The sequence below is a fragment of the Diplotaxodon limnothrissa genome, linkage group LG8, assembly GCF_057381915.1.
Source record: "Diplotaxodon limnothrissa isolate DT_005_m linkage group LG8, D_limnothrissa_male_GT1.1, whole genome shotgun sequence".
Taxonomy (NCBI): domain Eukaryota; kingdom Metazoa; phylum Chordata; class Actinopteri; order Cichliformes; family Cichlidae; genus Diplotaxodon; species Diplotaxodon limnothrissa.
Genome location: NC_140603.1, coordinates 21,729,087 through 21,756,522, shown reverse-complemented (window position 1 = coordinate 21,756,522; position 27,436 = coordinate 21,729,087). Strand labels below are relative to the sequence as shown.

Genomic DNA, 27,436 nt, shown 5'->3' with positions numbered 1-27,436 from the left:
CACATGTTAACCCTCTCAGGCTCAAATTAAGTTTTTGTTGCTAATGCACAAAAGAATACCTGCAGTGGTACTTCTGAGTAAAAGAAAACTCATAAAATATGTATGTGGGGTAATCAGGTTGTTAGCTTCTAACTGTTGCAAATCTGCAACGCCTGCCTTGAGAGGGTTAAGGAGCTGAAACTCCTAAACCCTTTATCCAATTTGAATGTTGATACCCTCAAATGAAAGCTGAAAGGCTACATATTATGCCCATGTCCATTATCTAATTATAATTGGAATATGTTTTAGTAAACAGGTAACAAAACAAAACTTGTGTCAGTGTCTAAATATGTATGAACCTAACTGCATCGGCTGGCCTGGGAACCCCTAGACTTTTCCCTGGATAAGCTTATCCATTGATAATGTCCCAGATAATGTTTATCTGATTTTTACTGCAATGCAAACATCTTAAAGTACATTTAAAAAATAACAAAGAAATCAAAATGTTTGCATACAAAATATAATACTATTCCCTTGACCATAAATACTATCCAGAGAGTGAGCCGCCTTGGGGGACGTTTGAGCTTTCCGAGTGCTTCTTGTTGATTTCTGTTTTTGGACTTCACTGATCAAGCCCTCCTTGTCCATGGGGCTGCACACCCACGTATCTTCAATAATGAGTAATTACATCTGATAAGGAGTTTAATACATAATAACATCAAGCGAGTAAATTTTTCACGTGTTGGAGCTTGGCGTTCCTTTCATCTAATGCCATAGGGATACTCAACAAACCAGAAAGTAATGTCATTTATTTTTCCTTCTCATCTTTATCATGTGTTTGTGCATACAGATGTCTGATAAGTATTAGTAAGTTAATGGCCTCAGGTTAGTAACTGCAAGTAAAAAAAATTGGAAGGGTGAACTAAACAGAAAAAAGAATTATTTGTGTTAATTTTATGTATACTATTATAAATCCAATTTTTAATATACATAAATGTGCATATTAGGTAGTTCCATAGTGTAGTGGTTTACAAATTTTCCTAACAAGTAAAAGATCCCAAGAAGTGGCACAAATCCCTGGAGTGTTGTATCCGGAACGGGATCTGGTGTTAAAAACATGTGACACCTCTTGAATAAAGGAGCAATTAAATGAAATCAGTTTGGCTTTAAAGCCAAAGTTGTCTGAGGAAAGAATTCATCAATATTCATGTGTTTCATCAATGCCTCCAAAGGTTTTGATCATGTAAATCAATAGAAAATTGTTAAAATCGAGTCAAAGAGGGATATGTCTGTACATACATACATACAAGAAACATCAGATAATATACACCAAATACATATACTGTATTACTCCTAACATACATTAGCATACATCACGTTACAATAACAGAAATCACTAAAAATATTCCAACGTTACCCTAAGGATGCTAATATATAAATATCACTAAGTAGTGTAAGTTACTAAGTAAGTAAGTCACGAAGTAAGTCACGCAGTAAGTAAGTACTAGATTATACATTTCCCAGGCATTATAAAAAATACCTATGTAAACAACTCTATATACAACTTATATGTTTGGATGAATTATAGGAAAGCAAAGTTTATGGAAACCTAATATAACTTAAAGATGTTGTTATAAGAGATAGTTATTGCAAGAGAAATGTTTGTAGCTGCTCGAGTCAGTACATTTTGTGTAATACCGTATTAAGAAAAATTAGTAAGAAACATCATGTCACTGCTTCTGAGAATGAGATCAGTGGTTTAATGGATATTAGTATAGTTTGAAAAAACCCACACTGTCCTACTTCCAGTAACCCACAGTCTCACACAATTTAGCAGAAGCAGGTTGTTAAACCAGGAAAACAAAATGTTACACAACATTTTCAGGTTTGAAGCCTTGCTATTTTTTTAAACACTCATCTGTAGATTTATAGACAACATGTTAATGGAAAATTAATATTTAAATATGAGACACATGCATAATTTATTATAAGAGAGCTTCTGTCCCTTTATATCACCCTGGCAGAATAAAAAAGCCCCAGCACAGAAGGAGGCAGTGTCATTGTCACCAGCAGCTATTTATCACAATTCCAATATGACCAATCAAGCATTTGCCGCAGTGTCACATGTCAGAGAGCATTTAATGGCTGTACCACCCTGGCAGTGGCCTCATGCTGAACTTTAATTATTGTGAGTGGCCTGGTTGAAAAACGTTTTTTTTTTTCAGCTGACACAGCAACTACAATTCCTTTCTTCTTCCATCTTACTACTTCTATCACATTCTTCCCCTGCCAGTACTTCCTGTGTTTTTGGTGGACTTCAACCAAATTCAACTTCCTGTCTCTTGGAAATGTTAAGAGAGGTGAGGCAGTAAGAAGGACCAGATGGTTTCACAGATGTGAACGTACAGTAAATTCACGTTTTCAGCTTCTATTGGCTTTTATAGTCAACTTATCAGCTGTTTTTGTACAAAACACCACAACAGGAAGTTGCCTGGAGTCTGCAGGCAAGTAGGCTCATTAGCTGTCTCCTCTGTTCTTCTGTTTTTTTGCTTATTTTGTAAGTGGTCCTAAAAGGGAAATGACTTTATAATGGTGTGTGGACAGGATCGTCCCTGAATGATAAACCGTTTCTTCACTATAACAATGGATAGTTGGAATCAGCCTGTCGAGAGCACTTCTGGGTAGCTGCCCAGAAGGACTCTCTGGACAGAATGTGCTGTTCTGTTCTCAAGGTCTCTCAAGTGACTCCACTGCAGGGTTTGCAGTCCACTCTGTCATACTGTTTTCATGTTTTATTTTTCTCTGCACCTTGAGCAATGCAATGGTATTGAGCTCTCTGGCTCTGTTGCCGCAGAGGAAAGCTGGCAGTAGATTTCATTTTTATGGTATTGTCATATTCCACTTATGTTCATCTATTTTTATACCTCCATGCTGTCGATGGCCATGGCTAGAGGCATTATGTCTTTGGGATTGTTTCGGGACTGTACATTACTCTGCCATCCATTCATTAATCCATCCATTCTAATAAATTTGAGATATTGTTGATAGCTTCTAAATGTTCTTTACATCTGCAACAACCCTTCACTTGGACTGAACTGATTAGATTTTGGTGCACATAGTAACCCAAAAAAAGCCTCATAAAATACACACATGTTACACTTGGTGTGATTGTGTTCAATTTAGTTTTTGTTTATAAAGCACCGAATCACAACAAGTCACCTGAAGGCACTTTATATGATAAAGTAAAGACCCTAGAATAATATAGAACAAACCCCAACAGTCAAATGAGCCTCTATGAGGAAGTATTTGGTGACAGTGGGAAGGAAAAACTCCCTTTTAACAGGAAGAAGACAGGACAAAAGACAACTCATTTATGCCATATTCACTGGAAAATCTATGTGATTCAATGATGATTGATAATACTTTATAAGCCACAGATTCAAAGGTGAACATTACTTCCTCCTCTTTATTTTGGCTGCTCTGTTTAGAGGTCGCCACAGGAGATGACCTGCCTGACACTAGGCTCCCAACGTATCCAGACTTGGGACCGGCAGTAGGAGTACAGTGGCTTGTGTCCCACAACCGAGCCCTGGAGCTATATTCAAAGGTCAACTTTAGTGCATCATCATACTGTTGGCCATTATTCACCATAGCCTCAGAACAGAAGTGGAAGAAATGTCCAGATTTTTCATCATTTTGAATTTGTGAAACTAATATTCGGTGCCCACGTATTACATGTCTTTGAAGGCATCTTTACATGTATGTTTGGATTTACATGGCTGTAAAGTGCAACTTGACTTGTTGGCAGAGGCGGTACTATATAGGGAGATTATATAAGGACCAACACTACAAGAGAATATAAATGTTTGCTTTCTTCCTTCTATCTTGATTTATTCCTTCATCACCCACATTTCTGATTGAACACTTGATTATGGATTGGGTTTCCGGTGACTAATAAATGCTTGAGGATTCAACCATTTTTCATTGAGTCTTTCTGGTGATATGAATCGGGCTCGCCTGAGCTTATCAACTGACCCTGTGCAAAACCTCATATAGCATTTCGCTTCACTGCACTATTAAAAGATAGTCTGACATTTTAAGAACGCCCGGAGACACAAGAGGACACAAACATATACTCGGCCAACTTATCTTGCGGAACATCTTCAAGAGTTTCTTGCACAATGTTTCAAAGAGAAAGCATTTCCTCTGAAAATGGGTTAGTGCTAAACCCAGTAGAAACAAGGCCTTTTAATCTTCTCCATGAGTCAAAAATGAAGACAGCGATGGTATTTTAAACATTTCCTGTGAGTTCTCCGTAGCCTGAGAAAGCACTACTGGTTTGCTTTGAATCAAAACAAAGACGGCCCATCAGCAGGCCAGCAATTAATTTCCACCATTTGAAATATCAGAGAGCTGAGGAAGTAGGACAGTGCACTCTCTGCTACACAGACTGTTTCTCCAGCCAGGTATAACAATAATTCCTTGCTGTGGTTTGAGCAATGAATGGTTAAAGGGCTGTTGAGTGTTTTTGTCATTCGCTTTCTCTAAGAATGAGACCAAAACGCATGGACATGTTGCTTTTGTGTCACCACTTTTCCATTTTTTGTGTGTGTGCAAAATCAATACCAAAGAAAGCAAATTTTCATCTTCAGAACATTAGAAAAGCTGTAGCATAGCCTGTTTAAATTTGATTTGCTACAGCCAATAGCGTGATAGTGATCGCCAACAATAGATTCAGATTGGCCAAAAAATGAGTTACACACAGCAACTTTTCACACAAAGAAACATTTTTGTATTGACAGAAATAAACACAAAGAAAATAATTGTTTGTGAAAGAAGGGAAAGTACAAAAGAGAATAGCAATTAACTGCTGGTGTGAGGAGGGCTGTTTTTTTCCAGAGCCGGGATGGGAAGCTTGGAGGAAAGCAGACAGCAGACTTTAAACAAATCAGCTGTGCTGATATGATATGATACGGCTGTGCTGATATGTCCCTAAATGACAGGGTAGATAGTATGGAGAGGCCTCGCTTTCATGAGTTATTAAGACTGTGGCCAATTCCATTTGTACCACACAGGGAAGGAGCCGTCAGCGCAGCACGTACACCACTACTACTGAGGCTTATGTATTCAAAGTTAATTACAGTTATTATGAATTTGAGTTATCTGTGTGGTTATGTGTTTGATCTTTCCAGCCAAACCAGTTTCCTGACCTGCGGTCTCCCTACATGAGTGATATTTCATTTCTCAGTGCCAATTTCAAATAAAATCTGAAACTACTGGTGATATTGATTGTGCGATAATAATTTATTAAATATTTAGTGATCATTATTAATTTTACAAAGCACGAAATCGTATTATCAAATTTATCCTGTCTTATTATTCTGTGGTTTGAAAAAGACCTGAAAATGAAGTACTGATGCACGCACAAAAAGCTTTTCAACAGGTTTTATACTAGAACACGCACACAAATGGTTTTATACTATATTGCACTCAAATCTGTTCTATTCAGATAGATGCACACAATTTTTTTTTATTCATAGCTAAAACATCTCAGCCTAGTCTGATATCAAGTTTTATCTTTAAAAAACACACACACAGTCATTTGCATTACATTTGAGTAAAGACATATTTGCAGATGAGATTTCTTTCTTCAAAAGAGGTTTAGTCTCACTACTCACAAGCTGCAGGGCATTGGAGCCCGATCAATAGGACTCTTAGGACAGATACCAATATTTGTCAATTAAAAAAAAAAAAAATCCAATATTTCTTATGCCATTTTTCTTCTTCTTTTAAAGACATGAAACATAAACAGATTTCCATAATATTTATTTGTATTTTTTTTTTTTTTATTTATGCTTCACGCGATTCTGCTCAGCTGGTTGTTGTGTCTGTGGCGTTTCAAACATGTGTGCTGCCAAGGGAAGCTGGTGAACAAACTATGCAAAGTCAACACCCATAATAATATTGATGATTGAAGGGTGTTTCTCTTATTTATAGATGTCAGTACAGATAGATATCAGCAGTAAAACTATACCTAGATTTTTGTGTTTCCTCTTTAAATTTGTTTGGTTGACTTTTGTTGTTGGTGCAACACAGTATCAGTACACTGAATTTAATAGGAAGAATTGAACTGAATAGCTAGTGGCCAGATAATAGTTTAAGATTTTTTAATGCTTAATATAGATTAATTACACATTATTGAAAGAATTATTACTAATGCTTTAAAACTTAGTTGCAAAAAAACTTTTCAGCTACTTTCTTACAGGCAGTGTTCAGAGGCATTAAGGATGCTAAAGGTGGAAAAATGAATGTGACGGGTGGCCTTCAGTGCAGATAGTCTTCAAATCCATGCTTTAATTATTACAGATTTAAAGGTTTATCAGCTGAAAAAGGTAGATGATGCAACTTTGTGTTCTCTTTGTCCACTGCCCTCTACACATATTTCAGTTCCAGTTAAGCTATTTCATCATACTTGATGGACAGGAGCAACATATTTGCTTTATGAGTATAGCAGATTTGTCAAGCTGCCAGTCACCCACTGCTACAGCTAGCTGACTGATTGATTTAGATGCAACTTCCCTTGAGAGTGACATTGTTGTGTCAATGACACCGTCCCTTATTTGCTTTTGCATTTTCCATCCATCTGTTTTACCTGTCTCGATCTCTCTTCATATGTAACCCTCATGCACCATTTTTCTTTGCCTTCATCCTTGTAGTCTTTGCCATGACCCCCAATTGACTGATAAAGGAACAGAACAGAAGAGTGATACAGAAGAGTGATATGCTCATCAACAGTAATCAGCGGGCTTGTTAGGTCTAATTCTGTAAATGTCATCCTAACTTTAGTGCTGTGATTATAGTGTACAATCCTTTAACTGAAGAATCTATCGATTAAGATCCATTATTTTGCTGGCGTAAAGCAAAAACATATTTTACATCTGCGTCTTTCTTTTCCAAACTGAAGGTACTGTCAGGTGAACTTCTTGTAGGTTGGAAAGGAACCTTTTCAGAGCAGAGCTTGTTATTTCGACACCTGTTTCCTAGAAAGACTGTTGCTGTGGGGTGAACCTGATGGCCCAGCGGGGGGTAAATGACATTGCTTGAGCAGGGAGGCAGTCACTCCGTCTTCTTATCAGCTCTGCCTGCAAGCTGCTGGAATACAGAGCTGCAATGGGTAGCTGGGGGTAGACAATATCAGCAGCTGTGAGGACGAGCAATGACTCACTTCCACGGTGCCCTTATCTTATGATGTATGCGAGCAAGAGCAGGAATGGCATACATCAGCTTCAACTGCATGGGTATAATATATATATATATATATGCAGCTCCAAGTGTGAAGATGGGAAACATTTCCAAAGCCTTCAGCTATAAAATCATTCTGCTCACCCTTTTAAAAAGTATCCTTTTTGTCATCCTGCTGTATTTTGTTCAGAGCAAATCATTATGGCTTACCTTTAGACACAAAGAAAACCTCAAGGATAAAACCAGAAGGTAGTACTGCGAGAGCATTATCTTTAAAGATCAACATTTCTTTCACCCTTTAGACATTGGTGTTCTTTTTTATCTGCAGGTGAGTGTTGATCCAAGTGACTTCACAGTGAGGAATACTATTTTCTGATAATATAATCCCTCCTGTGGTCCAGGCCCGGCTGCGTATCTCTTATATCTATGTCCCTCCCCGTGAGAGCCTCATAGTTTCTGGGCTGAATGTCTCTCTCATCCTTATCGTTTCTTCCATATTGTGATTCCAATGCACAGGAAGGATGGGAGGATGGACAATGAGTAGAGCGCTGCTGTAATGTCTGATTGAAACAGGAAGTTTAAGAAGTCATTCCAATTAGTTACATTTTTCTCATGATTATACCGCTTTGTTGAGGTAGAAATGTTGACATTTTGTGAGCTGCTGCAATTTTATATTTTCTTCGTATTCACAGCAGGTAATTACAATATAGCAACGTCACAATTTCACACAATCAGAGAGGTTTAAATGAGTTTTTTTATAATAATTCTGCTCTTTTACAATATTTCAGCCAGATAATGAAAACAGTGAGATAATGTTGACACCTAGTCATCGCACTTAGTTTTCTTTCTTTCTCTGTCTCCATTTAGTTAGCAGAAGTCAGTGGATGAGGTGGGCTGTTCTCCATAACCCATTATGGATATCAACTACTGGCTATTTACCCATCTCAAAACATCCTGTCTGAAAGGCTCCTGCTCCATAACACCTCCCTGTGTTTGAGCTGGGACGCCCGGGACTCACAGGCTGTGGACATCATGACACAGATGGACTACAAGTACAGCCTGCTGGGCTCCACGGTGGAGGACTACCGCAAGAGACCGCTACTCCTGCAGGTGGATGAAACACCTATGAACCTGTTTGCAGTTCTGGAGGTAAAACGGGATCTACCAAGACGATGGAGCAACCTGGGGTGGTTCCGAAAGATCCGTGTCTACAGCTTCCTGTTTGGCCTGGCTGTCATGTTCCTCATCACGGCTTCATACATTCTGACTGGGGACAAAAAGGGCCTTCTCCTCACCCCTTCTCCCTATCACTTCAGCAGCCTGGTCAGCCCAGGACCTTTAACCTTTAATCTCTCCTCGGTCAAGGATTACATACATATTAAAATGGTGGTCAAATCCATTGCATCTAAGGTGGAGTTTCAGAGCAGTAGACAGCTTCCGGAGCTTAAAGCACTGGTTAAGAGTGAGCCACATGTGAGTATCCAAATTATTCTATATATTCTTTTTCCAATTTAACGCATGGACTTTGGCTTTGGATATCAAATGCTATCACAAAATTGATTTATTTAAAACTGATTAAATTCATACTTCAGTACTATATAACTATTTATATTACTCCTTTAATCAGCCCGAAGAGCCTTGTGCTATAATTAAATGTGTTGAAAAGGTGATTGAAATCAGCATTCCTGCCTACATGCTGTCTACCCAGGGCTGAATACGGCTACTCTGGTGTAATTCCCCATTGGCTACAGTGTCTAATTTAATTCATAAAGAGATAAACCTGCACTGAAATCCTTCTATAACTCTTTATGCCAAACCAGATAATTACATAGGTCCCCTTAAGCTCAAAGCCATCTCGAGGTCCTTCAGCATGTTGGCCTTGAGGCTTTCTTACTGTTCGTCTCACCTCAAAGCTTAGTTCAATTAATTGCTAATCGTAATGATAATGGCTTGTGCTTGGGCTATTTGCAATATAACTAATTTCTTATTGAACAACCTAATGAATTGGAGAGAGTGGCTGCAGGACAATCAATACTGCATCTGTGGATGGATCCGGCATTAATTGTCCTTAAAGTAGCCACGTCTTACAAAGTGCAAGCAAGTCATAGTGACGTGATTATTTGCTGCCTTTCATCAACAAAAAGAAAAAAATAACATCTTAACAATGTGAATGAATGCATGCATGCTCATGTGTAGTGCTACCAGAAAGTGTGAGATGAGATTAGAGGTTAATCTGGTTACAAAATTACCAGAATGAAAGTTAACATTTTGTGAGTTTGCACCTCCACACTTACTCAACAATGAATTTGAAGCTCTTTTTGTGAGTGTGAGGGTGGATAATGGATCTGAGTTAGATTGTTTTTATGGCCACAAATTGCAATGTTCCCTTCTGGCCAAATCAGTCCCTCAAACACAATTCAGCTAATGTTCGTTTTAACTATTCAAGACCAGACTGAATGCAAAAAAGCCTCCAGAACAAGGAAAAAGGTATGAATGGCTGGACTATGTGGCTGAGCATCAGCAGTACAGATATGATAGAGTGTGCTGGTGTTTATTGGAACATTGCTCAACAAATTTAGCATGAAGCCACTTGCTTGTGTTTCTAATTTATTATAAGTCTGATTTGCCAGAGACCACATTCTAGCTGCACAAACTTGTCATGAACGCACACAGTGCTTGCCTAGTCCTACCAAAATAATGGTCTGTAGGCTATACAAAAAACCCCAAACATATTCATCTTCTACCGTGCGATGATAATTGAGAGTTTACAAAAAGTTTTGCGTGAAATGTCTAAATGGCCTAACAGACTGATGCAACCTGCTTTCTCTGCATTTACAGATGTTTTCTGTTATCCCTCGCAAATTTCTGCCTGGTGTCAAGAACCCCTGCTGGTATGAGGAATACACTGGGAATATCACTTCCGACCCATACAGGACAAACTTATATGGACGCTATTCGCGGCGCTTCAGAACAGTTTTCCAGCACTTGAGGAACACTTTCCACGAACATTTGCTTCATCACAACAGGAAACTCTACCGCATGCGGTGCCTTCCTTATTTCTATATCATTGGTCAGCCAAAGTGCGGCACAACAGACCTGTATGATAGACTAAAGCTGCACCCGGACGTGAAGTTCACAACTTTCAAAGAGCCACACTGGTGGACCCGCAAACGTTTTGGTGAGTAAGGAACACGTAATTTTGAGCGGTAAGGGAGCCTGGGACCATGACATATGCTAAGCTCAAGTCACTGTCATTATTTTGGCAGTAAAATAGCCTCAGTGGACCCCACAAAACCACTAAGTGACATAATATTGAAATTGTCTATGCTATAACTATCATCATATTGTTTTATGCGTGAATTGCACAGTTTCTGCATATTTTAGTTGGTAATTTGAGTTCTTTGGGTATTGACTGACAATAATGTTAGAGTAAGACTTTTCTGAAACAAATACACATTTATGTATTTGTTTTTACATTTAGTTCCATATAGTTCAGTTTCCAGCTGTCTCAGGCTTTCTACCAATTTCTACCCCGGCTGTCCAGCGTATTATGTATCTATATTAATATATTTTATATTCCCAAGTAACCTTGGGCAAGATACTGAACCCTGATGCCCCTGATGTTTGTGTGAATGTTAGATAAAAGTGCTTAGGGATAGATAAAAGCACTGTATGAATGTGTGTGTCACTGGGTGAATGAGACTTATAGTAGAAAGTGCTTTCAGTGCTCAAAATTAAGAAGAAAGGTGCTATATAAGCTTTTCCCAGTGCAATTACAGTATAATTACAGGGAAATTAATACTCAAAACAAAAGCACTACAATTAACAGAAACTGCTAATTTTCTGCCTGAGAGTTGACCCAGATCAACATCCCTAATTGTATATTTACAATCTTTATGCAGCAATTTGAATTATAACCATTCCCTGTTCCCCTCCTGCGTACTTCTACACCTTCATTAGACTCTTACCAGTGCAACTTTCTCATCTTGGTATGTGTGGTTAAGCTTATGTGCTAACAAAGCTCATTAACAGCTCGACTAGAACTATACGCAGAAGGAGCTAGATTAACTGTGCTTTATTGTCATCTGTGACATAGACTTATCTCTGTGGTAGAAAGCACTTGAAAGGAACATAAAAACAACCGAAGCTTCTTCAGGCACACTGAACCCACGCATGCTGTTTTTTTGCACTTGTTTAGCACGTTAATGTTGCAGTCGCTCCTTGCGACACATCTCTCTACCGTGAAATTTGCTTCCCTCAGCTTCTAGGTGCATCATTTGGGCTGTTCCCACTGTGCATAAATTTGAATTTTACACTCTCCTTGAAAAGAGTAACAGAGCAATTATAGGTTTATTTAATTACACAACAAATCTTTCCATTTTATGATAGAGCTGTTGCATAAAGGCAATTAAAGTTGTTACTTCTTATTGGATAGAATATTGAATAAATAATGGATAAATAGTGAAAATACTGGCCAATTTCATGGAGAGTTTAACACTATCTGTTAATATATTGGCTTGTTTGTTTAGACGCACACAAATTACTGCCAAAATTCCGGCTTATAATTTTGGCACTCAAGGCGTTTGAACAGGTGGTGACTCGAACAAGTCATTTGCACAAACAAAGAGAAAACCCTGTGCGTCAAGAAGTAAGAGCCGCCTCGCAGCAGACATCTGGGTCGTATGGCAGTTCTAACAGTGTGCCTGACATTGTGGTGTTCTTCCTCCACGAGCATCTGTGATGTAAAAAGAACCACCACACCATCACAGATGGGATTAAAAGATACGCAAGACCCGGGAGTGAGACTGAATGCACCTCATGTGAGAAGAAAACCCTCTGGACACCCTTAAGTTGAATGTTAAATCGCTTGTTTGGTTTGATTTAGTGATTTTAGACACCACGAAGGCTTTACTCGATTTCCTCTTACATCTGAAATATTTTTAATTACAAATTTAGCTGATAATAAGGCTTGTAGTAAAAATCTTAAGTAGGCCAAGATTTCTTTTTCTCTCTTGCATTGTTGTCTCTAAACAAGCAGATCATCATACCTATGAGGTTTTTTTTGTTTCTCTTTGATACTGAAAGAGTCATTAAGACTCATGAATAATGGGAATCCTTCATCAGCCCAGGATGCGGACATCAGCGAGTGAGTCAGCGCGTGCGTCTCACTAATGTGTGCCTGAAATAAAGAAATACAAAGCCCAGCAGTTAAACTTTAGGGGAGCGATCTGCCTTTTGACCGATGGCTCTGTTTTCAGTTCTGATTTCAAAATCAGAAGTCAATAACACAACAGCTTTATACTGAATTTTGTATATGCAGTGCTCAGATTATTTTATAATTATCTTTTAGTAAATGAAGCTACGCTATAACACGAGTGCAATACGAGCGCTCGATTTTCACCGTGATTTCTGGGGATGGGGGCTATTCTTCTACTCAACAATGACTAATTTGACATTTTATTTTTCCAGCAGCTGTCTGTCTAAAGGTTACTTAATGATTTGAATAAATTCACTCATGGCTTTGGTGTACTCCTTGTTAAGGGCACTACATACAGTATTGGCCACAATCTTTGGAAAAAAAATCATCCAAATTCTCACCACAAATATCAAAAGAGGCTTAAGTGTCACAGCCAAATCTATCCCTTTGAAGTTTATCCAGTTGCTGACTATGCCCCTAATCCTTTCGAGACTCACAAAACCTAATTGGTGGATTGATCAGTCTGCATGCAATACTTATTTTAATGTGTTGGGTTTAATCTGAGTTGATAATTATTTGAAGCTCGTAAAGCTGTGGGTTGTGGATGAGTTGTTTGCCTTAATTTGTCTGCCTCATGCTCCGTGTTTTCTGCTGCTTGTGATGTTGCATAGCAGCAAATGCAGTTATATCCCAAGGACACAGGTCCCCCTCAGTTACTGTTCCCCCTCGTTGGGTGCGCTTTCATCTTTGCTGTCACTTTCTTTCTCTCTATTCCTTCTAGTCATGAACTTCGGGCTGCTAATCAGCACTTTTCTCTTAAGACAGAATTCAAATGGTCTTGTTTTGTATTTATTTATTTCGATCCCCCTCGAGGCGCTGCTCGGTCGATGCAGTAAAAAGGTGATTTGATGCGATCCGTGCTACATAACTTTCTTGGAGGAGCATTTTGAATCTTAAGCAGATGTGTCTGTTGTGTACAGTTCCCATCAAGAAACACAGCCTATTTGAAAACTGCTCTATGCCTAATTCATATGAAAAAGCACAGGGACGGGGAAAAAAAAAGAAAAGCACTGAAGCAAGACTCGCCAGAGCCATCACACCTCATACAAGTGTGACCGTTCTGGATGAGTAATGATGCAGACTGGGTGTTTGGAGAGTTTACTTGAGTTTTCTAATCATGTTTTTCCTCCTAAGAAAAGGTGGTTTAATAGGACACCATCAAAGCATCGCTGAAAGTAACAGCCGCCTGAGTTACCTCATTATCCTTATGCTGCATGGATGCTCCCAAGTCCTAAACCATATCTCCACGATAGCCTACTAAATTATAATTATAATGTACACCACAGCAGCTAAGATGGAAAACGCATTTGCTAGTCCTGCATTTTAAGGATTAACTTGACATTGGCCTTTAATTGGAAAGACGAGAAAGTGAGCAGAGACAGTACTCCCTGCTGAATTTGGATTGGATCTTTACTTGGATTTTATTAGGTCATCCTGCAGTCAGGACAACAACAAAACCCTAATGACCCCCTTTAGTGTGAGCACAGAAACACATGTAGAGAAACAAGAAGGCGGGACTGAAAACACACCCACTTTTGCTTCTAGAATCCCATTTAAAGCCAACGTATCCACTCCAACAGCTTTTTAAGTGTAATAACTTAGCAAAAAATTCTAAAATATACCTGCCTAAAGTCAACATCTTTTTCTCTGTCAGGTATCATTCGTCTCAGTGAGGGCTTCCATGATCGATACCCAGTGGAAGACTACTTGGACTTGTTCGATCAGGCTGCTTACCAAATCCAGGGCAACCTCACAGCAAATACCAGCAGATCCAGCCAACCTGATATGATCATAGGTAAGTGAGATGACAGCCAGCTCCCATTTGTAGAAATGAAACTATTATAACATATATTATTGCAACACTTCGAATTAAAATTTATTGAAGCATTTTCCAACTGGGCTCTGCACCACTAGTTGTTAGCCAGTGTGGATAACATGGATAATTATCGTCTTAGTAGCATATTGGGACCGAGATTTATAAAATAGACTTAAAATATTTTTGGGCAGCATGGTGGTCTTTACAGTAAGAAGGTCCTTGGTTCAAATCCACCATCTGGCCCAAATCTAGTTTAATTTCCGGGTGGTTGAAAATTCACTCTGTGTCGTTTCTACTTGGTGCTACTGTAACTTGCTAACAAAGGCTTTAAAAGTTATACAATAGAAGATTATAATCTTTAGAATTAAACAGTCAGCACAACTGAATACCTACATATACTGTAGTTGCCCTATGCCTACTGCACAGCAGCCTCCAGTGGATGTGAGCAACATTACCTTCCTGGTTTATGTCCCATTGCAGTAATTTAATGGATCTAACAAGGACTGCCAAAGAGCAGGGAAAGGTCATAAAACCTGGTACCCATTGCTCAGATGATTAGCAGCCATGTGATATAAGTACTAACCACTTGGCAATTGGTTTGTCACTCATTATGCAAAATGCTGGGAGCAGGAGCAGAGATTTAGAAGTGGAAGTTTTGCAAGCAAACAGAAATGACTTGAGTGCAACGATATAGAGGTTCAGTTAGAGGACAAGATGTCTGTGCGGGCAGCAGTCTGTCTCAGGGCAGACATACAATTTTGCGCAGTAGACGAACAAATCTATGTGGTTTATTTGAGTCCAAAGGCAAAGTTTTGAAGCGGACTGTTGCAATATTTGAACAAGAAAACAAGAACTGATGCTCTTAAATGAAATGTCTCTTGAATAAATACACTGTGAGTAATATGAGGTGACAGGAGCAGGTATAATTCAAACAAATCATTCCTTGATCCAGTTCAAATCTAACTGTCATCAAAACCTTCATATTCCAAAGTGACCCAGCTACATTTTGCATTTAATATGAACTAAGATTGCGCAGAATGCAAACACTGAATATCATATTGCACTTTTTGTGCTATGCAAGCACAGTAAATCAAACTTTGAGTTGCACATTATGACAGGAAACTGCATATCAGCATTTCCCCACACAAAAAAATACCCAACTATTACAGACTGATTATCATCAGAATAACATGTTTTTGGGTAGCTAAGCCAACAAGATACAGGCGATAGTGTGTAAAACATTGCCTGACTTCTTGCTAATCGCATCTCTTGGTAGTTTTCTAAGCGGAAACATTTCCTGTTGAGTGTAACCTCTGTCTTCCTGTTTTCTTTCACTGCTTCAGGGAACAGCTATTGTTCCCCACTCTCTACTGAGAATCTTATTAATTACTCGGGTCATGTATCTGTTGTGATCCATCTATAGAACGTGGTCCTGCAGCATTCTGTGCCCTCGTCGGGCTGCAGCCAATAGCATTGGGCCTGGGGTGACCTGACACTCACTTTAAACTTCGCCTGTAATCTTGTGTCCAATATTACAAAACTACTATTAAAGCAGCAGGTAGTGAGGATGAAGCATGGGGCCGCTCTGTAGCAGCCACTTTCACTTCAGTGAGGGAAGGTATTTCTAAACGAGCTAGTGACTAAGCCTTAAAGAGAGGCTCTAACAGCTTAATAATACTGGACTTCCGTCTGCCTCACTTAGCCACTTCACTGAAGTGCTGTATAAGGGAATCATTGTTTTGTGTGCATGCGTGTGTGAATGTGTGTGTGTGTGTGTGTGTGTGTCAGGACAGCAATAATACCCGCAGTGGGTGGTGAAGTCTTACAAACCTCCTTCCTCTATCTGCATATCCTGTCTCCAGCCCCTCTGCAACTATCTGTTTCTGTCTTTTTTCCCCCTCCATCGCTTAAACACTGTGTCAAAGAAATTGCTCGGTCACAAAGAAAAACTGATTTCAATTTTCAACAACAGGCTTTTCACACTTGGCTCGCTGCATTGGGTGCAGCTTAGCATGTTGCACTGTTTTGTTTGCGATTTCAAATAAATAATCCTAGTTAGAGGGGTGTGGGGGAGCAAAACCCCACTCAGTATTCACACGATGCCCTGGGAGAGCCCAGCACGGCGCAGGCCTATGGCCAGGATCTTGGGCTTCTGATTCTTTTCAACCCCCGGCCAAGACCCAGCCACTATGAAACACCAGAGAGACCAGTCTGGCTCCTGCATTTGTTTGTCCTGTACAGCCCTCCTTCTGGACCAAAATAAGCCCTTTTAATGGATACAGAGACCTTTAAATAGACTTGATCACAGTGTGTATCATTTTATGTGTTAACAGCATTAACAGTGATCCTGTTTCGCTCTCACCGTTTTCATCGCAAAAAAATAGGCCCTGGCTATCGTCCCTTTTTTTCTGAGGAAGGGAGGCAGATAAGGCTCCTGTTGTGTTCCTTCCAAATACAGCTTTGCTTCACAGATAAGAGGATAATGAAGGCGCAGACAGTCTAATGAATCCAGGATATCATTTCTCAGCTTGGCTTGATAAAGTTTATGGTCCTAAATTGTTTGAGAAACAATGTCCTCTGACTTGGTATGAGCACCAGTCTGGACAAGGATTTGAAGACTGCAGTCATTGTACTATTTAGCTGCCCTTGCTGTTTGTCTTTTTTATTTCTTTTTTCTCCCATTGAGCACTTGCTTTAGAACATCTCATTTTATTGACCTTTGCTTTCATGTTTTACTTCAAGCTTTAATTTAGAGGCTGTATGTTTCAAGTTTCATAACAACGTGCGATTTAAATCTCAGACAATCATTTGCAGGTAATGACAAACTAAAACGGAAATGAAAAATGAAAATAGGCTTAAAAATTAGTTGCAAAAACAACAACAACAATGGTTTTCCCAATACATGCCCATTATTTCTTAATAACCAAACTGTTTATTTTGTATTGTCCACTATCTAAAACCCAACTTTCAGTGATTAATAACATTTGGCCAGTTTACATTTAAGCCAAACGAGATACCAAATTCTGTTTGTTTTTTTAAATATCAATCAACATCACATTTTACAATAAAATACGTTTATGGTGATAAGAATAGTAACGCTAAAATAACAATACAAAAGTGTATTAGTATGATGTTTTTATGTTGTTTTAGATTATTAGGTGTAAGATAACACATATAACAGTAATTTGATGTAATTTAACAGGGATCCTGTACTGTGTATATTTGGTAAAAATACACAAAAAACACAAATAATGAGCCTTACACTAAAAACTAAAAGTGTCTGTGACTGCACAATATTTTTGTGTATGTGTGCATGTTTTTACTTGAAGCACTGTGGCTGTATTTTCCAGGAGAAGCCAGCGCATCCACCATGTGGGATAACAACGCTTGGGTATATTTCTATGACAACACAACAAAGGGAGAGCCTCCCTTCCTTATCCAGGACTTCATCCATGCCCTGCAGCCTGATGCCCGCTTCATTGTCATGCTCAGGGATCCAGTGGAAAGGTGGGAGAAATCTGCTTTGCTAGCGATGATGCAGATCTAGTTCTGATGTGCATGTCTTTGCACCCCTATCATAAGTGTTTACACTGCTGACACAGACAGACATTTTCCAGGTTCATAAGAAACAAAAGACCTGTTGTCACAAGAGATGTGTTGACTTTTACTCAGACAGGCTGCTACAAAAGTATCATTATGATGCCTTTATCAGACATGTGGAGACCTTACAGCTGAATGCCTGTGTGATAATGTGTTTAGACGGGGGTGGGGAGGGTTCTTAACGCTGTTAATGTTGATTTTTACTTCTGAGAATGTCTAAGCATGCTCTGTAATTGCTTCTGTCTGTCAAATCGTGGCCCGTGGAACCTCTCCCCCGAAACAATTCTAGGAAAAAATGAGTTGCATGCTCAATTAGATTAGCTGTGTCATTTTTATTAGGTGAGATCAGTTTACACCCTGTACCGCATTTCCTCTATACGATCTTACATTTCAAACTAAATTGCAACTTAGAGTTTATATGGATCAGTGTCGCCACAATTCCCTTTCATTCTCATTTGACATATGGGCAGAAACATGTTTCAGTCATAGAGTCAACCATTAAGAACTGAGTTGAGTTCACTATGAATACTTTTGGTTGACTTAGAAAAAAAGCCTAAATACAAAACATTAACAGACTGACTGGAAACGACAAAATACCAAATTGTAGGTCCTAATTTGGACATCTGGGTTTCTCTGTGAAGGCCTGTCAATTCTGGAACCCATTACTGACTGATCAAATTAATTACAGAGAGAAATCTTTCACAAGGGCTGGCTGAAAGCAAACAAGAGTAGCAATTTTTAGTAAATTGAACCCCAAATGATTATTTTGATTCATTTAATTGTCACTTAATCTGGCAGCTTAATTAAAATCGAAATATCTTTTTTCATTTTAAGAGAGAACAACAGAAGTATAATGGAAGCACTAAGATGACAGAGATAAGAGTCAAGACCAGTGCCAGCATCAATAAACATCTGGCTGGCTTAACAAGCTAAAATAATTTGCTGTCAGAGGAGGCTGAGGCACTGGGGATTCCTCTTGCTGGACCAATATGATGACTGTCTACAGTTTAATTAGGAGACATATTAAAAATACCAGAGAAGAGGAAATATATCTGTGATATTACAGCTTGTAAATGCTTGAAGACAAAAACCTGAAACATAATGAGATGTCTTTTCCATGTTCAAATTTGTCTCTTGTCTTGCAGGCTGTACTCTGACTACCTTTACTTTGGTAGTGCCAATAAGTCTGCAGAGGATTTCCACGAGAAGGTGTCAGAGTCACTGCAGTTGTTTGAGGGGTGCCTTACGGAGTTCACAATGCGCTCCTGTGTGTACAACACCACCGTCAACAACGCCATGCCAGTGAGTGTTCCCCGCCTCCTGCTTTTGTCTCAAAGCTCCGCTGAAAAGCGGCACTTAGTGACCAGTTGATTAGCTGGTGGGAACGAAGAAAGTAAGAAAAGACAGATGGAGAGAAGTCCGTGCTTCATTAGCAAACGCTAAAGTTCGCAGGACAGACTTAATGGAAAGGATTGGCAGCACTGTGGGACCACTGAGCAGTTCAACACCTCAAGCCTCTTTGTGTACTACAAAAGCTCGTTTTCCTGTGAACTTGCTTCTTACTCATGGACCACGTATTAGTGCCAGCCAGTGCCCGGGCCGGTGTTAGGTCAGCTTTTCTCATAGCACCCTGAGGCAGACTGTGTGAGATGGGGATGAGGATTGTCCTCTGTTGGCTTTCCCTTTATGCTGCCTTGTATTTAGAGGTTCTCCAACAGTCTTTATGGCCCTTCATAAGCATGTTTGCTCTCTAGCGATGACCTAATTGTTCATCCGCAAATATCTATAAGAGTTATTAGCCCATGTGAGAAGCATTACAGCTGTCCCTACAGCAGACTCTCATGCCTGTGGTTTCTTGATAAAGGTTTTAGAGCTTGGATTAGTGTCTTAGAGAAAAAAAACAAATAAACCCCAGCATGAGAACACGTCTGACCTAAACTGTTGTACCAAATTGATTTAACAAAGAAGGAATTGCTGAGCTGGCTTGTAATCATCGATTCTAAATGGCCTTTCAATTTTCGCTAAAAAGGCGAAAGGACAGGGTATTTTGTGCACACCTACTGTTCTGCAGTGAACTGTCACAAAGGAATCCAAAAATCAATTTCAACAAGGGTTAGGCTACGAGCAAATGCTTTGATGAGATCTCACAAAAGATCAGTGTGCTCATTTATTTCTGGGGTTGATGAATTGTGTAGTGGTTTAATCTACGTCTCAAATAAAACCTCAGAAAATTAAAAGAAACGTCTATCCTGTGTTCCCAGAGCCCAAGTTGAGATCTTTAAAATACTTGTTTTGACCAGAAAATAATTTAAAGATTATTAAATCTTTAGATTATTTCAATTTGCACTTTTACAAAAGAGGGAAAATCACCTTATTATGATGCAAAACTAAATTGAAATACTATATAATGTTTGGCCGTAAAGTATTTAGTTTGGTTGTGATGATGATGCAGGTTTCCCTCTTTCTTATCTCCCTCTCTCACTTCAAATAATAAACACTACACATTTACATGCCTACACAGCATCTAGCATCACTGAGCCGAATTCATGGAGAAGACGAAAAAGAAAGCAGTTAAAATTTCCTCCCTCCACCTGTTTATCTCCTTAAAGAAGAGGATGCATGCACCACTTTGCTAAGAAAAAGTGCCTTGCATAGGAATTTCTTATCTCATGTTGACTTTCTTCTTCTGTGCCCTCAGGTCAGATTGCAAGTTGGCTTATACATTGTGTACTTAATGGACTGGCTGACCATCTTCAGCAGGAAACAAATTCTGGTCCTAAGGTTGGAAGACCATGCCTCTAACAGGAAATACACAATGCATCAAGTCTTCGAGTTCCTTAACCTGGGTAAGTGAACAAGTGAGTAAGTGTAGTCATGGGGACTCTGATCAGTACAGTTCCAAACAGTGCCCTAGATACATACAAATATGGATATGTAGTGTAGCAGTGAATGTGATTATTAGAAAAACGAATGCGTCGACCTAAAACCTGTGCAAACAAATGTCACTTTAAAATGGCATGCAACGATATAATTAAAATCTGTCGATGCAGAATACGGGAGTATAAAATCTCCACTTAGGAGTAATCGTGAACAGTTTACCACACACGCACACAGGTTTGAGTGTATGAATATGACAGCCAAAGACAGCCCCTTCCAGCTTTGTGGAAGCTTCCTTCCTCTGAACTCACTGGTTTATCCCACAGTGTAATTGCCCCAAAGCTCAGACTTAGCTCTTCAAAGAGCTGCCAACACCATCTAAGGTGTGATTACCTTTCTCACTATTTTGTTCCATTTGTTTAGTGTTGCGTCAAAATCAAAATAAGTGGACCAGAACGAGGGGGTGTGAAAGAAATGTTTCTGTGTTTTTCACAGGGCCGCTGACAAAAGAAATTGAGTCAGAAATCACAAGAAGCCCAGCGTCAAACACCAGGAGGCCAGCTGACAAAAACCTAGGACCCATGCTGCCCATCACTAAAGACATCCTGCGGGACTTCTACACACCGTTCAATGAAAAATTGGCCAAAGTGCTGCAGAACGACTCCTTCCTCTGGGAGAATAACTCTAAACTCTGAACATCCCAACATCACAACTCCTGTTATTTTAGAAAAAGAAAGAAAGAAAAAAAAAATACCACTGATGTGTCAACCAGCCCCTTTGGACTTCATCTCTCTCAAGTGCCCATTAAAAAACAAAAACAATAAAATCTATGTTTTTTTATTTAAATTATTTTTTTAAGTTATAAAAGCAGAGATGAATCAACGATAGAAAAATAGCACAAGCAAGTGTGGTGGTTTTGTGTGAGAGTGTGTGAGCGAGAGTTGAGTTGTTCTTGGCCCTGATTGTTGTTGTTGTTTTTTTTAACCAGATGTACCAAAATTAAATAGTGAAACTGAAGATATTACGTTGTCTCTTTATGTTTAATTAATTTAAAGAGGAAGACGTCCGACAGGACTGAAAGATGAGATGAGAAAAGATGAGATCTACTAGTTTTGGTCCTTTTCTTCCAAGATAGCTATACTCACAGAGACAAATTACTTTGATTGTACCTTTATCAGAAGGATTGTAAATATGGCATAGTGAAACGAGCTTGTAGGGGCACAATGGATTAGTGAAACAACAGCGCCCTCTACTGTGAAGAAGGTGTAACTGCAGTCTTAAAATTGGCCTCATTCAAGACTAAAAGGTTAAAAACACAGATGTGAAATGGAATATATGTTATCCTCAAAATTAATACAATGGTTTGTCTCATGTTAAATGTTAGCAGAGATTTTAACAGGAAATTAAAAGAAATAGTTTCTGAATTAAATTGAAGGACTTATTATCTGGCAGATGACTTCCTGCCAGATAGTTATATTGTATTATGCATAATAGTCCATGTGGTATGAAAGATTTCCTGTATCTGTTTTTGTTGCAGCAGAGCTTAATCAGTCTGTTAGAGAAGGTGCTCTGCTGCCTGTACGGTAAGAGGTGCAGAGAGTCAGGATAATCCATAATGGATAACAGTTTGTTCAGTAACCTTCTCTCCATCACAGCTTCTGGGCTGGCTCTGTACAGTCACAGACCAGCCTACCTCATTAGTTAACCAGTGCTGGAGTCACTACCTCCTATGCTGCTCCCCAAGTAGACCTCAGCAAAGTACAGTACACTGATCACAGCAGACTGATAGAAAATCTCCAACATTTTGCTGTACACATTGAAAAATCATCTCTTTCTATAGAAAAGAAAGAAGAGCCTGTTCGTACCTTTTTGGCATACAGCCTCTGTATTGGTTCAGCCTGCTGCTGACATGGATGTCCAGGTGCTCCTCCGCCACATCAGCATTTCTGGTCCACAAGCTCTATAGCTGTCCTCTGTCCTTTATTTGCATCCAGAAGACAATTTCTTCAAGACCACTCCACAAAATTATCCACTAGTGCTCTGTACTGCTCCTCATTCCACTTCCAACCTCATCCAACAACTGCGGAGTAATCAGAGTATTTCTGCAGGTGGCATGAATCAAACTTACAAAGAAGTTCTGAGGTTTGCAAGGTGAGCAGGAAGACAGCACAGTCTCCTGTGGAGCTCCTGTACTGAACATCACCAAATCATACAGAGCACTGCACAGTCTTACATGCAGTCTGTCTTGTCGGGTCATCAGTATCATAAGCAGCATGTAGACGATTGCAATGTCCACTCCTCCACTTTTGGATTTTCTCTAGGGTAAAAAAAAATACTCTTTTAATAAGTGGTGCTGAATGAGTCACCGCTTTGCCAACGTCTGGAGGAAGGCCCAAACTCGAGGGAAAATTGATTGATAGCATTGTTTATTCTTGGACTTCTGTAGCTGCAGAGTGTTGCTGAAACACATAGCTCAAATTAATTTAACAATGCAAATAATTTCACAGTTTATACAGAAGCACACCTACAAAGGAGCAAAATATTGCCAGAAAAATTCCCCCAAAAAACAATATTTCACGTCTTTAAAACAATGTTGCATGACTTCAATTACGAAAATATGAGACTGTGAAAATGAAATTCGAGTACAATCTATTCTCTACACCAGAGGGCAGACAAGACTTAACTATACCTAATTGTAACTTCGATTTTAGCAGGACGTTTAGTAAGTTACAGCAATTATTAACGCCATCATTAATGAGAATATTATTATTAAACATTGTGATGCTTTAAGAAAATGTGCCTCGATTTTGAATATGGGTTAAAAAAACAGAAAAATCATGCAGTAATTTTTCTTTCCTGACAATATTTATAGTTTTCCATCTTTTTTTTTTTTTTTTTTTGCCTGTCCCATTTGGCTCTTTTGCCATCAGAATTGTTGTCTAAAGGCAAAGAAAGATACCCAACGGATTTACTTTACCAAATTGACCATCCCAGCCTTGCCGTAATGGTCCATTTGATTCACCTTTTATTGTTTATTTTATTTTCACTTACTGAATACGGGACAGACTTGACTGGGGGAAAGAAGGGGAGAAAGAAAGAGGGAAAGAGAAACAGTTGAGAAGAGGGACGGGGGAGAAGGGCAAAAAACAAAAACCAACAGAATGAGCAGAAAAAAAAATGCATATATCAATCACCTGGATCACCTGCTGAGAAAGAAAAAAGAAAACTAGCAGAAGAGAACAAGAGTAATAGAATAAACAACATCACAATGATATATGGGAATATGACAGTAAATACTAAATATTAAACATTATTGTGCAGCACATAAGATCAACAGAACACAGTGTGCTTTGAGGTAGGAGCCAAAAAGGGTGTAGTTTGTGGGTGTGATCACCCGTGTGTACACCTGTGAGCATGGACGCGCTTGTTTTTTTTTAAAAAAGGTTCCTTCATGTAATGATCTGCTAGAGGGCGTGGGGGGGGGGGGGGGCCACAGCCCCGTCCTCCAGGGCATGAAGCAGGTATGGAGGAGATCAAAACTCCAGACATCCAGAGGCCCCCAGAACACGAGAGACCAAGGAAGACCAACAGAGGGGCAGCCGCGCCACTGTCTCAGTAAGAGCTGAGGAGAGTCCCAGATGAGGGCTCACTCAGCAGCCGTGGAGCAGAAGCCAGGGGGAGTTGCAGTGACGCGCCCGTGAGCTCCGCCGGCAGCCAGCCGTGCCTGAGTGACCGAGCCCCAGGCCGAGAGGCCGGGGGCACCCCACCTCCGAAGTGGCCCGAGCGAGCCCCAGGCTCCAGGCCCCGATAAGCGGCCGCCAAGGAGTGAGCCGGTGTGTACCTGGACGCCCACCCCCAGACACAAAGAACCACCAACGCACCGATGTCTGAGGGAGTCCGCCACTGGCAGGGAGGGCCTGAGATGTCCCCAGAGAGGTGGCGTCTGACACCCAACCTGACATATAGACACAGACATACAGGCACACACACATACAAACATCCATTCCCACCCTCATGCTCTCATATGCACTTACTCCACACTCAACCAATGTGGAGACAGACATAAAGAGACGCTGTACACACGATCACACTCCCCAAGCGTACTCTACGAACCGGGTCTAGGTACCCTTGCCCCTGGAGGGGGGAACTGCACCCAGACCCAGGTGGTGTTACCCTTTTCCCTGCGGTGGGGGGAGGCAGACCGCCCCGACTCCGCAGCAGCAGGGAGGCCCCACACTCCAGACCGCAGTCGGACGGCCAACTCCTCCTCCTAGCCCCCCCGCTCCAGCAGGTCGCAGAGAATGGGGGTGAGAGAAGACTCCAAACCTCCCTCCACCCGCTCATTGTAGTGTTGATGCATGTGTGTTCTAAGGTGCATTTAAAACCCAGGAGGGCATGGAGCTACCTGCCAGAGAGCAGCAGGTAAACGCATGGTCCCTCCTGCTAGCCCTCAATGTCTACGTGTATTTAACATTGAGAGGTGGGCAACGACGCCAGGGGTGGGGTGTACACCCTGATGGTACTTTGGATTCCGTGGTAGTTTTCCATCTTAACTTCAAGACAACCTGACCCAAATAGCTATGAGAAACTTGAGCTTAACAGTTTAACGACATGAGATCTTCTACTTCTCGCTGCTGTTTTTCAAAAGGTAATGCAGCCCTTTCACTCTGCAATCCCGAAGTGCCAGCAATTTTGGCTACTTTATCCTCACTGAAATCAAGACAATCTGAATGGAAAAATAGTGACTCCAAGTCATTTGCATACTGTGTTTAGAGTTGGATGTGTATATGACTGGCTGAAGGAGTTTGGCTTTAGTGAGAGCCTCCAACCAATTTCAGTTGTCTTTGAATTCACAAATATTATCAAAGTATCTTTCATCCTAATCTGGAATACAGATTACAGTGACTGAGAAGAAACTGAAGAAGAGACTTTCTGAAATGCACACTTAGATCACACTATTTCAATTTTCTTAATGAATAACCAAACATTGAACAGATTGGCATTTAGGTTCTGATCTCAACACTTCCCACAGGTATATACTAAAACTAGCACTGCAGAAGCTGGAGAATGAGGAATTTAAACTTTAGCTCAGGGGAACTTTGAAATTTAGCCCACAGATGAATCCTGCTGATGTAGGTGGAGTTTATGAAATGCTGCAGTGTGCAGCAGAAGAGCTGGACAGAGCAAGCATAGCAGGGCAAAGGGCAACAAAGACTATAAGGGAAATACAGTGCACTAATGTGCATGTGGGTTGTGGTCATAAGTTACGACCCGGGCATGTAACAGTATGTAGACTACAGTATGAAACATACACTTATCATGGGCATGAAAGGCAATTTTGGGCTTTTATTGATTTTTTTTATTGATGTTCTTTTTCCAGGGTGCAATAATTCTTCTTTAATAACTTTAGAAAACAAGAATTGGGTGCACAAGGTTGAATTTAATTTGGATGTTTTGGATGACAATAATAATAATATTAATAATAATAATAATAATAATAATAATAATAATATCAGCATCAGCTGTAGATATTATAACATCTAGAAAATATATTATCAGCATAATTATCAGCACATAAACACTGAGGGTTGGAAGGAATCCAGCTAAATATAGAGTATCAAGTAGCATTGGTCTAAGTTGGATTTTTGAGCTATTATTTGCCTGATTCTTAGATGACATAAGCATCAGGTGAAATATTCTAGCACAAGCTGTCATATTTCCATTCCTAGAGTCAACACATATTACTGTCCTTTAGTGTTGTGAGCCAAAAAAAAAAAAAAACAAGACAGCAGGAAATATGCAGCAAAATGAAACAACACAAAACATACTCAAACAAACCAATAACATAAATATTATAGTGCACAAATAGGAGACCAAAACATAGAAAGTTAACTAAAATAAGTGTAATAATTCATAAATGACTGCAATATTAATCCCAGAATTACGTCATGCAAGAGGTTCAGCAACACCGGCCTGCAAGTGCTAGCGGCTACTAACAAAACTCCAAGCTAAGCCACCAAGAAACTCATAACACGTATTACAAATAAATATTAGCAAATAAACTTACATGCGTGAAGACGTGATTCCCCACAGCTCCTTCAGGAAAGGTGGTCACTAAAATCCCAGGAAGGAAAAAGAAAATCAGATTCCAGGTTGGTGAAATGTTGCAAACAGTTAGCTAGTAGCATCAAAGGCTCTATAATTGTTTCTTCTCCATACTGTCCGGATGCAACATTATTAGCTTTCAGTTGTATGCAGGGTGGTTTAATTATGAAATAGTGTCATAAATCATAAAGTAGTTTACTTAGAATATGATGGAACAATATCAGTAAAAAAATTACTATAGAAATATGCAGTAGGTAGATATACGCTAACTCACTTTGTTAGGTACACCTGTTTAACCTCTTATGGCAGATACATGGACGTAGTCAGGATGACCTGCTGAAATTAAAACCGAGCATCATAATGGGGAAGAAAGGTGATTCAAGTGACTTTGAGCATGGCATGGTCGTTATTGCTAATCTGGGATTTTCCCACACAGTCAATGAAATGGTCAGAAAAGGAGAAATATCCATTGGCCAGTAATTCTCAGGGTGATAATTCCTTGTTAATGTCAAAGCTCAGAGGAACAACTGAGCCAAGGTATTCAGAAAACCATCTGTGAA

At 39.7% G+C, this 27,436-nt stretch overlaps 1 protein-coding gene across 1 annotated transcript in view; it reads left to right on the top strand.

Moving 5' to 3' along the window:
• chst15b (carbohydrate (N-acetylgalactosamine 4-sulfate 6-O) sulfotransferase 15b) overlaps positions 1 to 21,751 on the top strand; it is a 42,317-nt gene extending 20,566 nt beyond the window's left edge. Inside the window, exons 2-8 of the mRNA XM_085360873.1 lie at positions 8,089 to 8,694; positions 10,060 to 10,399; positions 14,133 to 14,273; positions 17,645 to 17,801; positions 19,040 to 19,196; positions 20,593 to 20,740; positions 21,267 to 21,751. Of these exons, the coding sequence (XP_085216999.1) occupies positions 8,254 to 8,694; positions 10,060 to 10,399; positions 14,133 to 14,273; positions 17,645 to 17,801; positions 19,040 to 19,196; positions 20,593 to 20,740; positions 21,267 to 21,466 (1,584 nt within the window). The 5' untranslated portion in view covers positions 8,089 to 8,253 and the 3' untranslated portion in view covers positions 21,467 to 21,751. The remainder of the gene's footprint in view (positions 1 to 8,088; positions 8,695 to 10,059; positions 10,400 to 14,132; positions 14,274 to 17,644; positions 17,802 to 19,039; positions 19,197 to 20,592; positions 20,741 to 21,266) is intronic.
• The last annotated feature ends 5,685 nt before the right edge of the window (positions 21,752 to 27,436 follow it).